The sequence below is a fragment of the Salvelinus fontinalis genome, chromosome 30 (genome assembly GCF_029448725.1).
Source record: "Salvelinus fontinalis isolate EN_2023a chromosome 30, ASM2944872v1, whole genome shotgun sequence".
Taxonomy (NCBI): Eukaryota; Metazoa; Chordata; class Actinopteri; order Salmoniformes; family Salmonidae; genus Salvelinus; species Salvelinus fontinalis.
This window is the reverse complement of record NC_074694.1, coordinates 13,922,058-13,936,891: the sequence shown is the minus strand read 5'-3', so window position 1 is coordinate 13,936,891 and position 14,834 is coordinate 13,922,058. Positions and strand designations below refer to the sequence as shown.

At 47.2% G+C, this 14,834-nt stretch overlaps 1 protein-coding gene across 1 annotated transcript; it reads left to right on the top strand.

The window, feature by feature from the left end:
• The first annotated feature begins 963 nt into the window (after window positions 1–963).
• Window positions 964–3,414, top strand: LOC129828670 (uncharacterized). The gene is made up of 2 exons (XM_055889790.1): window positions 964–1,052; window positions 1,195–3,414. Exon 2 carries the CDS (start codon window positions 2,336–2,338, stop codon window positions 3,371–3,373), a length of 1,038 nt encoding a protein of 345 aa, XP_055745765.1. The 5' UTR covers window positions 964–1,052; window positions 1,195–2,335; the 3' UTR covers window positions 3,374–3,414.
• Window positions 3,415–14,834: the final 11,420 nt, after the last annotated feature.

The following is a 14,834-nucleotide window of genomic DNA, read 5'->3' as shown; positions in this document are numbered from 1 at the left end:
GTGTGAAGTGGTTGAAAAACGAGTTTTAATGACTCCAACCTAAGTGTATGTAAACTTCCGACTTCAACTGTATATTGTTTGTTTGTAGAATAAGTGATGTTCCTCAGAGTGTAAACTGTGGATTTGGAAACTAGAAGTGCTCCTGAGTAGAATTGACGTACAGATAATTTTGAATGGTGCAATATGTATGTCCAATATGAAAATATTGGATTTAACTTGATGGTCCGACCCTACTGTCCGGTGTTTCTGATGGTCCTGGCAGGGTTTCCAGGCCTGTTCAGAAATCTTGTGTTCATGAATGTGCAGTTTCAAAGGACACTTTGATAATGAATAAAGTTGACTTCATAGCTTTTATTGGTAAGGTTATCAATACGACTTGGGTTGTGGAAAGCAGAAATGGTAGGTTGAAGGTTATTGTGGATATGACAAAAGAGATATTGTCATTTTTTTATTTATTTAACTAGGCAAGTCAGTTAAGAACAAATTCTTATTTACAATGACGCCTACAGATGTTACTGTTGAAATGATTGTTGACATGCTGAACAATCTGAAGGGTAGAGTGTTTCAGCATGATATATATAACGTTTAATGGGGTTGGGAAAGGGGGTTTGGGGGGAGGGTGTGTTAGAAGTTAGGGATTTATTTGGTTTTGAATTTTATTTTCATGGTAGTACAGAATTGGGGAGATCATGATTGATCGTACATTCCAGCACAGTAGGTGGCGGCATGCACGTAAACGATTTTTTGCGGACCACCATGATACCATAGAAGCAGCAACAACATTGTGTCCGACCGTAACTAGCGAATCTTGCTGCAAAAACAACAATTTCTCAATCTCATTCCTTCCTCCCCTAACATGTATAAACTACAGCTGCTTAATCTGTTTCTCAATGAACAATTAATCGCAGTTCCTTTGGAGATATCCGTGGCAGTTAAAAAAACGATAGCAGAGCACCAGGAAGAAATCTGCCGTTTGAGACGGGCGAATGAACGTTTACGAAGAATCCTGGATTTGGTTTTCAAACCAGAGATAAAGTTGCATAGATTAGCAGGTTTGTGACTATATCTCTCTATTTGCCTTTCATTTGACATTTAGCACAATTTTAGAGGCTTTGCGTACCACATATTAGCCATATACTGACAGTGGGAGAATCTCAAATGTTTTGCTCAATTCCTCGCGTCTCTCCTTCGCAGGGTTGCCAGGTGTATCTACATTTTCGAGACAAATGACGATTCAAAGCCCCCCCAAAAGGCCTGAACCTAGGCTAATTTTATTTCACACCCTAATTAAACTTGCCAAATGTTTTTCCATCAATGTATGTCGATCTAACTCGTATGATTAAGTCACTAGGGAGTATGGTATATGGCCAGTATACCATGGCTAAGGGCTGTTATTTCATGACGCAACAAGGAGTGCTCGGATACAGCCATTGGCCATATACCAAAAATCACAAAGGTGCATTATTGCTATTATAAACTGGTTACCAATGTAATTAGAACCGTAAAAAGTTTTTTTGTCATACCTGTGGTATATGGTCTGATTTTACTTTGGCTTTCAGCCAAGCAGCATTCAGGGCTGAACCAGGTTTATAATTGTAAATAAAACCCTTTTGCCCATGTGCATAACTATAGATAAATCTGACAGGAGAGTTTGAGTGAGGAAAGTTGGACAGAGGATCTCAGTCTGAGCAAGAAACACTTGGATGAACATAAACTAATGTTAGGCTATTTTCTTGCAATTGTGCTCTTATGTGCCAGATGTTGAGACTAAAAACCATTATAAATGGTATCCTATAGCCCCTGATAGGTCAACATCTAATTTTAGATGATCTACAGTAGCCTAGACAAGATGTAGGCCTGATGTAAATTGAATGATCTAGCAGCTTGCTTAGTTCAAATAAACAGACTCATTTATTCCACATGAATAGCGAGGCGATTTCGAGGTAAGAAGTGCTTGTGTTTCCCAATAGCCTGCTGGAATAGGCTACTGAGGATGGGGTCATAATTTCAATCTCTGAATTAAATATTAATAATATGTTGCTACCATGCTGTGATGTTGTCTTAGGTCTCTCTATGTAGTGTTGTCATATATATATATATATATATAGTAACGACCCTGGGTTTATAAGCGCGGAAATCGACTCTGCCGCTTGAGCATGCTTTTGCGGCACAGTCGATAGCGCGCCGGACCTCGGGCTAGAAGGTCGAGGGTTCGAGACCTGCTCCCTGCCTGTTTCATTACATTGGTGTCAGAAGTAAAAACGTTGATAAAAGTTAGCCAGCTAGCTAGCTGACTTCTGTGGCTAGCTACCGTAGGTGAGAACGGGGGTTGAAAATGCTTCGAGGGAATCCGAAAGTGAAGGTGGAGGTAGGGGACGATTATGGCCAAGGAGATACGTGTGAATGGACGTCGGAGGTTCTGGCTGAGGAGATCGCCAGGGTGTCGGAGCGCAGAGGCCGCTTGAGGGAGGACGCTAGAGTGATGGCGGCTGAAGCGAGGATGAGCGCCTCGTCGACTGTGTTTCGCGCGGATTCTGGTGGGCGGGCCGAAGTGGTCACGTCGACGCGGCGGGACGAGGAATCTGGGGCTCAGGATGTAAACAAACATGGCGGCGCCCAGTTCCCGGCTGCGTCCGTATCTGTTAAGACCCCGAAGTATTCCGGTAAGGCGGATTGGGAAGCTTTTCATGCTCAGTTTGAACTGTTAGCTCATTTTAGGGGGTGGTCGGATGAAGAAATAGCACTGCAGTTGGCTTTATGCCTCACGGATGAAGCTCTGTCCTGTTTGATATTGATTAGCCCCGAGGACAGACATGATTATGGCGCTTTAGTGGGAGCACTGAGGAGGCGCTATGGACAGTGTGTACAGCCCGGGCTACTGCGCTCCGAACTGAGTAATAGACGCAGGCAGCCAGGAGAGCCTCTACGGGTGTTAGCTAATGACATTGAGAGCCTCTCTCGGCGGGCATATGCTCACATGCCCCCCTCCGTGCAGAGCGAGCTAGCACGGGACCAGTTCATACAGGCGCTCTCTCCTACGGAGCTGCGCATACAGACCCAGCTGGCTCATCCTGAGTCATTGCAGATAGCCTTGGAGATGGCTTTGGAGAGGGAGCTGGTGTGGGCTGGGGCTTTGGTGGGGGTGCAGGGAGACACACCCTCTGTGCAAGCTGGGGGGCAGAGCAGCCCGGAGCCGGAAAAGCCTGCATGGGTGGCTGAAATGACAGAACTCATTCGTGCTGTGTCGCTACAGGCGGCACAAAACACACACCCTGGTCCCAGGGTCTGCTGGGGTTGTGGCCAGCCAGGCCATCTGCGCCGTAATTGCCCCATGTCCCCCAGAGCTCAGGGAAACGGCTCGGGGTCCGCATAGACCGGGTAGTGCGGACCCCTGGCTTCTATCCCAACCACCATCATCTTCAGGAGGAGCCCACCGGCACAGACGGGGAAGCAAGGCTCCACTTCCCCCAGAAGCAGACGAGAGCAAGCGAATGGAGCCTGTTGTTGTGGTGGGCCGGACCTGTGTTGGGGACTTTTGTCATGTCCCTGTCACTGTGGAGGGTGTGCCCTGCTCCGCCCTGGTGGACACTGGGTCCACAGTAACCCTGGTGAGGCCAGATATTGTGCCAGGTTGGACTCAGTGTGAGCCTACAACTGTGCAGCTCCGCACAGTCACAGGTGAGCTGGCACCCATGAAAGGGAAGGGAATAATGACTCTGACAGTAGGGGGCAGGACTGTGCGTCATCCTGTGTGGGTGGCGGCTGTGCAGGACCCTTGTATCCTGGGGTTGGACTTTCTTAGGAGCACAGGCTGCCAGTTAGACCTAAATAGGGGCACGCTGAGCTTCCAGGGAGGGCCGGAAGTCACCATGGCCCCCCCTAATGTCACATTCACTCAACCCAACAAACCCTTTACTCCAACAGTTAAAGCAGCAGAGACTCATGGCTGCCCCCCCTCCCCCACAGCTGTGTGAGACTTTTCCCCAGCCCCCCTGTCACCTACTGCGGTGTGTTACATTCCCCCAGCTACCTCCATGACACAGCCCTCTGTGAGCCCAGGCCGCGCCCAGCTACCCCAGATGGGAGAGGAGAGGACACTGTCTGCAGTGAGGGAGATATGGGGGAGGAACTGTGTTGGTCTTGACCCCGAGCAGCAGGAACGGTTGTGGCAGTTGCTGTTTGAATTCAGAAACAGCTTTGCGCTGAGTGAGAAAGAGGTGGGTCAGACTCATCTGGTGCAGCATGAGATCGACACAGGTGATGCTCGACCCATCAAGATGCGTCCCCGCCGTATCCCGCTGGCACGCCAGGAGGCGGCAGACAAGGCTGTGTTGGAGATGCAGCGGGCAGACTTCATTGAGCCCTCAGACAGCCCCTGGGCGGCGCCAGTCGTCATGGTTCCGAAGAAGGGGGGCAAGCTGAGGTTCTGTGCGGACTACAGGCGGCTGAATGAGGTAACCAGGAAGGACTCATACCCCATACCACGTATCGATGAGTCGCTGGACCTGGTTAGGGGGTCCTCCTGGTTCTCCTCACTAGACCTCCGCAGTGGCTACTGGCAGGTGCCCCTCTCCCCAGAGGCCAGAGCCAAAACTGCATTCTCCACTAACAGAGGACACTGGCAGTTCAAGGTCCTGTGCTTTGGCCTGTGCAACGCTCCAGCTACTTTTGAGCGTTTGATGGACAGGGTGCTGGATGGCATCCCCAGACAGCAGTGTCTGGTATACCTCGATGACATCCTGGCCCATGGCAGCTCCTTCCAGTCAGCCCTGGGGGCGCTACGGCGTGTGCTGGAGAGGGTGGCTGCCGCAGGTCTGAAGCTCCACCCCGAGAAGTGCCACTTCATGAGGAGAGAGGTGTCCTTCTTGGGCCACCGAGTGGGGAAGGAGGGGATCAGCACCATGGAGGACAAGGTAGGGGCTGTCAGAGACTGGCCCACCCCCACCGACCAGCGTCAGCTGAAGAGCTTCCTGGGCCTGGCCTCGTACTACAGGAGGTTTGTACGGGGCTTCTCAAGCGTTGCTGCTCCACTGAACCGCCTGCTGCCGAAGGACAAAGCTTTCACTTGGACAGTGGAGTGTGAGGAGGCGTTCAACACCCTCAAACGTGCACTGATCGAGGCCCCCGTGCTCGCCCCCCCTGACCTCACCTTGCCCTTTATCCTGGACACAGACGCGAGCAATGTGGGCATGGGTGGGGTGCTGGCCCAGGTGGGGCCAGCGGGGGAGAGAGTGGTGGCGTACTTCAGCAAAACATTTGACAAACATGAGCGCCGCTACTGTGTCACCCGGCGGGAGCTCTTGGCTGTTGTGGCTTCCGTCAAACACTTCAAGTACTACCTGGGTGGTCTGCCCTTTACTGTAAGGACTGACCACTCTGCTCTCCAGTGGCTCATGTCTTTCAGAGAGCCAGAGGGGCAGGTGGCACGCTGGTTGGAGGAGCTTCAGCCGTATGACTTCACAGTGGTGCACAGGGCAGGGGCACGCCACTCCAACGCCGACGCCATGTCCCGTCGGCCCTGTACTGCAGACGGCTGCCGCCACTGCGAACGGAGAGAGGGACGGGAGAGAGAGCTGTGTGCAGAGGGGGTCTGTGCCACAGTGTGTCGGGCGAGCGGGCCTGTCTGCTGTGAGCTGCAGACTGTCGACGTGGCTGAATGGCGGCAGCAGCAGGGACGGGACACAGACCTACAGCCAGTGCTACAGTGGGTAGAGGCGCAGGTGAGGCCACCATGGGAAGAGGTGACAGCGCTCTCACTCGCGACCAAAGGGTTGTGGTCAAAGTTTGAGAGACTGCGGCTGGCTGATGGCGTGCTACAGCGGGCATGGAAGGAGTCAGCTACGGGAGAGGAGAGGTGGCAGGTGGTGGTCCCAAAAGCATTGCGGGAGGCTGTGCTCCAGAGTACTCATGGCGGGGTGGGGACTGGACACTTTGGGGTCACAAAAACACTGCGCCGTCTCCGTCAGGGCTTCTACTGGGGGCAGCACAAGAGGGATGTGGAGGACTTTTGTCGCCGCTGTGACAACTGCACAGCGAGAAAGGGCCCCCCGGGCCGCTCTCATGCTCAGCTCCAACAGTTCCCAGTGGGGGCTCCCATGGAGAGGGTGGGAGTGGATGTAGTTGGGCCGTTCCCCACCACAGACAGTGGAAACCGCTGGGTGCTCACGGCCATGGACTATTTCACAAAATGGCCCGAGGCCTATGCTCTGCCTGACCAGGAGGCAGAGACCATCGTCGACGCCCTGACAGCGGGGATGTTCAGCAGGTTTGGAGCTGCAGAGTCCATCCACAGCGACCAGGGCAGAAACTTTGAGTCCCGTGTGTTCGCCACCATGTGTGAGAGGCTGGGTATGCACAAGACCCGCACTACTCCTCTCCATCCTCAAAGTGATGGCCTTGTAGAGCGCTTCAATAAAACGCTTGGACAGCAGCTGGCCATCGTCTCTTCCAAACACCAGCGTGACTGGGACAAGCACCTGCCTATGGTCCTCATGGCATGCCGCTCCGCTGTCCAAGACTCCACCTCCTGCACGCCTGCCCTCCTCATGCTGGGGAGAGAGATCCGCACACCTGCGGAGATGGCGTTTGGTCGGCCCCTGGATAGCCCTCATGTTCCCCCGGGGCCGGAGTATGCCCGGAGACTCCAGGACCGCCTGGAGACAGCCCACACCTTCGCCAGAGAGCAGCTGGTGAATGCAGGTGTGAGGCAGAAGAGGAACTATGACGTGCACACCCGGGGAAGGCACTTTGTGGCTGGGGAGCTGGTCTGGGTCTACAGCCCGCTAAGGAAAAAAGGCAGATGCCCCAAGTTGGACAGTCACTGGGTGGGACCCTGCAGTGTCCTGGAGAGGGTAGGGGAGGTTGTTTACCGGGTGCAGCTTCCTCCCAGGGGGAGAAAGGTGGCACTGCACCGGGACAGGTTAGCCCCATACAGAGGGGCCTCTTCTCCCCAAACCCCAGGAACCCCCACAATTCCCCTCTCTGGCAATGCCATTCTCCAGGCACCCACCCCCAGGTGCCGCAGACAAGGCTCCAGACAGCCCACTCCCCCTGTCTCCCCCCCTGTGTCACCGCGTGGTTCCCCAGAGCCACGGACTGTATTACCCGTTCCCGCTTCCTTGTCCCCCATATCCCTGCCTTCATCCCCTGGTTCCCAGAGGGGCACTCTGCGACCATCACGGCCACGCAGGCAAAGGAGACCTCCGGGTCGCTTCAGAGACTTTGTTTGTTCCCTCGGGGACGAGGGACTTTGTGGTGGGGGGGCTGTGTAGCGACCCGCACAGACAGCTGTGTGTTATGTGTTAGGCTAGTAGGTGGTTGTGTTCGCGGGGTCCGACATGTCAGTCAACCTGCTATCTGCCAATCACGGGAATGCCTGGAATGTTCTGATGCCGGGCATCCTGGTGGTTGGCGGAGTGGCGTGGAGGGGGGTTGGGCAGGGGGATGGAGCATTGGAAGTTAAGACCAGGTTTTGCCTTTGTTCTCTCTCTCACGTCTGGGCTTCACAAGAGAAGGTCACGATTGGCTTGTGGGTTATCTTTCATTTATTTGGCGTGGGCTACGGCCAAACAGTAGCCTGTGTAAAGTTGGTTTAATAAACCGTCCATTCGTAAACTCAATCCTCTGTCTGGACAGTTGTTCTTTTATGATCTAGTCAGGTCATTACAATATATATATATCCCGTCCCCGCAGGAGGCCATTTGCCTTTTGGTAGGCCGTCATTGTAAATAAGAATTTGTTCTTAACTGACTTGCCTGGTTAAGTAAATATGAAGTGAATATACTTTTATTTATTTTTCTCCCTGTAGCCTAATCTGACTACTGTTACCATCAATCTAATGCGTTCTAGCAACTGCTCGGCAGTTGCGATAGAACTTTGATAACTTCCAATTTAATTAATTAAACGTCCATTAAAATTTGCATAATAACACAAGGCTACAACAACAATAAACTGAAGTTATAGGCTATTTATTCAATTGGTATGCCAGCTCCTATAGGCTACACAAGTGGCACATTGATTTCCAATGAAGCCATTGATATCGTCATTTCAACATATTTATTGTATCAAATGGTAGCCTACAATGGCATATACATTAATTGTTTACTTGATGGCCCCAAAGGCACATTTTAATGTCAGTTTCATTGAGGACTTAACAAATAAAAAGAACCACACGAGGGAGTTTCATAACTTTCATTTCAGATTTCCACTCGTGCAGCCTCCAAGAACTAAGCATGCATACAACATTTAGCTCTTTAATTACTTGTTCTTTTTTATTTCTTATTATTTGTATTTTTAACGGCATTGTTGGTTAGGGCCTTGTAAGCAAGCATTTCACTGTATGGTACCTGTTGTATTCGGCGCATGTGACTAATAAAATTTGATACCCTTTTCTAGTAATGTCAACATTCGACTGCAGTTTAAACCACCTCCAAGCGAATGTATATAATGCGCTCTAGTGCGCCCAAAGTCGTTTTCCAGTGCTTTGTCTGCACTATTTCTTGATGTGCATCAGTTCTAGCGTATTAATATGATTTACGGAAAAAGGGTTTAAAATAGGTGTTTCCGTAATGACAATCTAAATAGTCTATTTACAACTGGTAAAAAGTTGTCATGAGGTGCACGCATTCTCCTCATGCTCACGTGACTCAGCCAATAGCTGTAGTTCCCTCTCAACAGACACACACCCCTCTGGCCCTCCCCATCACTCACTCACTCACACCTGACAGTAAGCTGCAGGTCACAGTGAAATATATATATTTTTTTTAAAGAGAAATGCCATGGCAGCCGCGGTGCAACTTAGAAATAGCCCAAAAACCAGCAACCCGCGACCAATACATTTTCATGACATCCTTTTTAAAGTAACCCAATTTGCGGAAAACGAAGGATATGGCAACACTTCTCTGCAGTGGTTGTACCCTCTTTTTGAAAAAGGTCAAAGGTAACTACATCAACTAAAATTGTGGCTCTTGTTTTAGCTCTTTTAAAAGTAATTTTGAAAATCAAGATTCCATGCGCTCTAAGTTTGTCTAAATTCAGAAAGTGGCCTACTTTGTCTGTCCATATAATTATTCCATTGCTGACGAAGTCTGTCATAATGTCGTGATCCAAGCCCATGCTTGCTATTATTATTTATTCTCACCCAGACATGTTTACTAAACAACAGATCATTAGAACATAAAATTACAAATGTAATTATCTTCATCTAAATGTGTGTCTGGATAAATGCGGTTAGAATTAAACTACCTTCATCTAAATCGGTGTCTGGAATAAAATCAGGCAGTAGTAGCCAGCCATGCATTAGGCTGTTTTGTTCAGTGGTGACTCGTCATTCAGGGCAGGTGGGGCAGAACCACACCAGTTTTGAGTCCCACCTGTTTAGTTAAAAAAATATATGTACACACACACACATTGCCTACGGAAAGTATTCAGACCCCTTGAATTTTTCTATATTTTGTTACATTACAGCCTTATTCTAAAATTGATTAAATAAATGTTTTTCCTCAGCAATCTACACACAACACCCAATAACGACAAAGAGAAAACGAGTGTTTAGAGATGTTTGCAAATGTATTCAAATAAAAAAAACTGAAATACCTTATTTACAAAGTATTCAGACCCTTTGCTATGAGACTTTGAAATTGAGCTCCGGTGCATCCTGTTTCCATTGATCATCCTTGAGATATTTCTACAACTTGATTGGAGTCCACCTGTAGTAAATTCAATTGATTGGACATGATTTGGAAAGGCACACACCTCTCTTTATAAGGTCCCACAGTTGACCGTACATGTCAGAGGAAAAACCAAGCCATGAGGTCGAAGGACTTGCTCGTCGGTCTCAAAGACAGGATTGTGTCGAGGCATAGATCTGGAGAAGGGTACAAAAAAATGTCTGCAGCATTGAAGGTCCCGAAGAACACAGTGGCCTCCATTATTCTTAAATGGAATAAGTTTGGAACTAACAAGACTCTTCCTAGAGCTGGCCGCCTGGCCAAACTGAGCAATCGGGGGAGAAGGGCCAATCGGGGGAGGTGACCAAGAGAACCCGATGGTCACTCTTGACAGAGCTCCAGAGTTCCTCTGAACCTTCAAGAAGGACAACCATCTCTGCACCACTCCACCAAATCAGGCCTTTATGGTAGAGTGGCCAGACGGAAGCCACTCCTCAGTAAAAGGCACATGACAGCCTACTTGGAATTTTCATAGACATTAGACTCTCAGACCTTGAGTAACAAGATTCTCTGGTCTGATGAAACCAAGATTGAACTCTTTGGCCTGAATGCCAAGCGTTACGTCTGGAGGAAACCTGGCAACATCCCTACGTTGAAGCATGGTGGTGGCGTCATACCCAAGAAGACTCGAGGCTGTTATCGCTGCCAAAGGTGCTTCAACAAAGTAGTGAGTAAATGCTTATGCAAAATGTTCTTGGTTTGTAATAAATTTGCAAACGTTTCTAAAAACCTGTTCTCTTCCTTTGTCATTATGGAGTATTGTGTGTAGATTGAGGTAAAAAAAATAGTTTTACTACATTTTAAAATAAGGCTGTAACATGACAAAGTTTGGAAAAAGTCAAGGGGTCTGAATACTTTCCGAATGCTTTGTATACAATGTTGGGGGAGGTACTCTGAAATATAGTTTAACAAGCTACCAATTACATCACACTGGAAGATGTTAAAACTACAGTAAAGCACTCCTTAAGAGGAATACACTGTATTTTGTTACTGTTTAAGTTACTTTGAAAAAGTAGTTCACTACATCATAACCTACGTCATAAAAATATTGTCATATCTACATCTGAAATGTCATATAATACAAAGTTAAGAAACATGAGTACAAGAACAGATGGTAACAGTGTAATAAGATCTGTGTGAGACAGAAAGTGAGTGTGTTATTCCAGGTGAAGCTGGTTGAGAGAATGCCAAGAGTATGCAAAGCTGTCATCAAGGGTGGCTACTTTGAAGAATCTCAAATATATTTTGATTTGTTTAACACTTTGTTTTTGGTTCCTACATGATTCCATAGTTAATTCATAGTTTTGATGTCTTCACTATTATTCTACAATGTAGAAAATAGTAAAAATAAATAAAATAAAATAAAGGTGTGGCAAACTTTTGACTGATACTGTACAGTTTGGGATTCCTCCTCTGTAAACGTCATGTGCCCGATGACCTGTGAGTGGAGAAGGAGAATCTCATTTCATACAAGCACATTTGTTTCCACTTCTCGCCTCCTCTCCTTGACTACCTTTTACCTTTTTGAAAAAGAGGCAAGGAGAGGATGGAGGACGAGACGCGAGGAGTCAAGCAACCAACTGAGAATCTCCCTTATATTTTGGAATTCCTCTTCTGTAAACGTAATTTGCCTGATAGACAAAGCTTTGCTAGTCTTTGTTAGTGGACAAAGAGAGTCTCATTTCATACAAGCCCATTTGTTTCCACTGGACCAATTCCTTTGACCTCATGGCTTAGTTTTTGCTCTGACATGCATTGTCAACTTGGGACTTTATTGTATAGACAGGTGCGTGTCTTTCCATATCATGTCCGTTCAATTGAAATTACCACAGGTGAACTCCAATCAAGTTGTAGAAACAGCTCAAGGATGATCAATGGAAACAGGATGCACCTGAGCTCAATTTCAAAGTCTCATAGCAAAGGGTCTGAATACTTATGTAAATAAGGTATTTCTGTTTATGTTTAAGTTTGTAAACATTTATAAAAGCTTGTTTTCGCTTTGTCATTATGGGGTATTGTGTGTAGATTTATGAGAAAAACTAATATTTAATCAATTTTAGAATAAGGCTGTAACGTAACAAAATGTAGAAAAAGTCAAGGGGTCTGAATACTTTGCCTATACTTACAGTGCATTCGGAATCTATATCGAACCTCCAGCGGCAAAGCTAAGCTGGTTAACTTATTTTCAACCAACCCTCTACTTGGCAATACTTTCTACATTTTGGATTCGGAAGGCACTGGGTGTCTTATACACACCTGTTTCGAGTTGCAGGTGGAACTCCGATAACCAGAGAATATTCATAACAATATTTAAACCACTTTTTGTGTGAGGAGTTCTCTCGCCAACTTAGATGCCGGACGTCTCGCATTTCCCAACTTCTTTGCAGGAGGTATTCATTTCTAAGTGACACGGCCACATGTAGAAGATGATTCCGGGTGCGTTCATAAATTCACTCTGGCTATCTACTCCCATTTCAGAGCACTCTCTTCTGAGTGTGCTAGAGGCTACCAATTTCACAGCAAAAACTGTTATTCATAATCTATATTTTAGGCCATTTTGTATTAAATTGTATCCAATCCGTTTCTGAAAGAGTAAGCCTATTATATTTTACTGGGATGCATCGTGTGTTCAGTCCAATAATCAGTCAAAGGTAGGTAGTAGCCCCATTTCTTGTCACTTTTCAGTGTTTTAATTTTGCTCTTTCATCCTTTCTTCCCTCCAGACCTCCAGCAACTCACTCTTTCTGAAGAGGAGGTTAACTGTGGCCAGCAGCACTGTGAGCAGGAATGGAGCTCCAATCTGGGGCTGGTGGAATCTGATGCCGTAGAGTCTATATGGGACTCTATCAACATAACGGTAGAGAACCAAACAGAATCAGAAGACGAGAGCAACAGAGAGTCCCAATCAACCAGTGACTATCAGCCCCACTCTGATGTAAACCCAGACAGTGACAATGGAAAAGTGGATGGAGTGGTGAGCAAAATACCACCGTCAAGGTCAAAGAGGGGAAGAGGACGGCCAAGGAAACACACCGGTGAGTCGCCTGATCTGAAATTTGGCGTGTGCGGGACATTCTCGGCAACAGCAGCGAATCTGAAAAGACATCAACACAATCATCACAGTGAAGAGAGACCAAGAAAAGAAAACAGTGGATTGCCTGATCTAAAATGTGACGTGTGTGGAAAATGCTTTACGGCAGCACGTAGTCTGATGAGGCATCGGCGGAATCGGCACAGTGATGAGAGACCATACATGTGCGACACATGTGGACAATGTTTCACCCTGAACGGCTACCTGACCCGGCACATGAAGCGTCACACGGAGGAGAGACAATATTGCTGCACCGAATGTGGCAAATGTTTCTTTCACAAAGAGAACCTGGAAAATCATATGGGTGTTCATAGAGGGGGGGCTTTTAAATGTGACGTGTGTGGAAGATGCTTGACGACTAAAGGTGGTCTGAAATTTCATCAGAAAAAGCACACGGAACAGAAATCGCATCGGTGTAAAGAATGTAGCAAAGCCTTTTTCTGCAGGTCAAACCTGAAAAAGCATATGAGGATTCACACTGGGGAGAAACCCTTTTGGTGCAAAGAATGTGGCAAATGCTTTGGTGAGAATGGAAGCCTGTCAAAGCATATGATGACTCACACCGAGGAGAAACCTCATCACTGTAATGAATGTGGCAGATGCTTCGGTCTGAAGGGAAACCTGACAGTTCATATGAGGACTCATAGAGGTGAGGGAGTACAATGTCATTTGTGTGGAACTCACTTGAAGTTAGCATCAAGTCTGAAAAGACATCTGCGAACTCACAGAAAGAATATTCATAATGACTGAGAACAAGTAAAAATCCTTTGTGTAAAATGTGTTAGTTGAAAGATACAATATTAAGAGGACATACCCCTCAGTTCACTGCTCGTGGTTAAAGGTACTGTCTGAAATCTGGGAATCTGTTCAATGGTAAATTCCGTTGATATAGTCGCCTATTAAGGCGTCAATCATGAGCTAAGCACAAATGTTTTACTTTATTTTGTACATGGTTACTTTTTGAAAAAAGAATTGGGTAGAGCCCAGAGAAAGGATGTTTATCCATTGTTCTTTGTCAGGTAGCGTTGTAGCCCACATAATATATACTTATTATTATTATTTTAACTTCTATGGCACTTTTCATGACCGAAAAAAGTCTGGGTAGCCTAATTGCAGTTGAGGCAGTGGTGTGGTCAATTCTAGGGATGGGCATTTGAAAGAAAGTCTTTTCTTGGAGTTCTCTTATGAAAATGATTGAGTACTCGCATGTTTGTGTGAAAAGGAGCTGAAGGCAACAACAAAGAAAGTCTGCAGTATGCTATCGGTTGTTCCAAATACTGGATGTTCTGACAATTGAAAATTACATTTTAACATACACTGCTCAAAAAAATAAAGGGAACACTTAAATAACACAATGTAACTCCAAGTCAATCACACTTCTGTGAAATCAAACTGTCCACTTAGGAAGCAACACTAATTGACAATAAATTTCACATGCTGTTGTGCAAATGGAATAGACAAAAGGTGGAAATTATAGGCAATTAGCAAGACACCCCCCAAAACAGGAGTGATTCTGCAGGTGGTGACCACAGACCACTTCTCAGTTCCTATGCTTCCTGGCTGATGTTTTGGTCACTTTTGAATGCTGGCGGTGCTCTCACTCTAGTGGTAGCATGAGACGGAGTCTACAACCCACACAAGTGGCTCAGGTAGTGCAGTTCATCCAGGATGGCACATCAATGCGAACTGTGGCAAAAAGGTTTGCTGTGTCTGTCAGCGTAGTGTCCAGAGCATGCAGGCGCTACCAGGAGACAGGCCAGTACATCAGGAGACGTGGAGGAGAACGTAGGAGGGCAACAACCCAGCAGCAGGACCGGTACCTCCGCCTTAGTGCAAGGAGGTGCACTGCCAGAGCCCTGCAAAATGACATCCAGCAGGCCACAAGTGTGCATGTGTCTGCTCAAACGGTCAGAAACAGACTCCATGAGGGTGGTATGAGGGCCCGACGTCCACAGTTGGGGGTTGTGCTTACAGCCCAACACCGTGCAGGACGTTTGGCATTTGCCAGAGAACAC

Coding starts and splice junctions, on each gene's coding strand:
- LOC129828670 (XM_055889790.1), top strand. CDS start 2,336: ATGCTTCGAGGGAATCCGAAAGTGAAGGTGGAGGTAGGGGACGATTAT.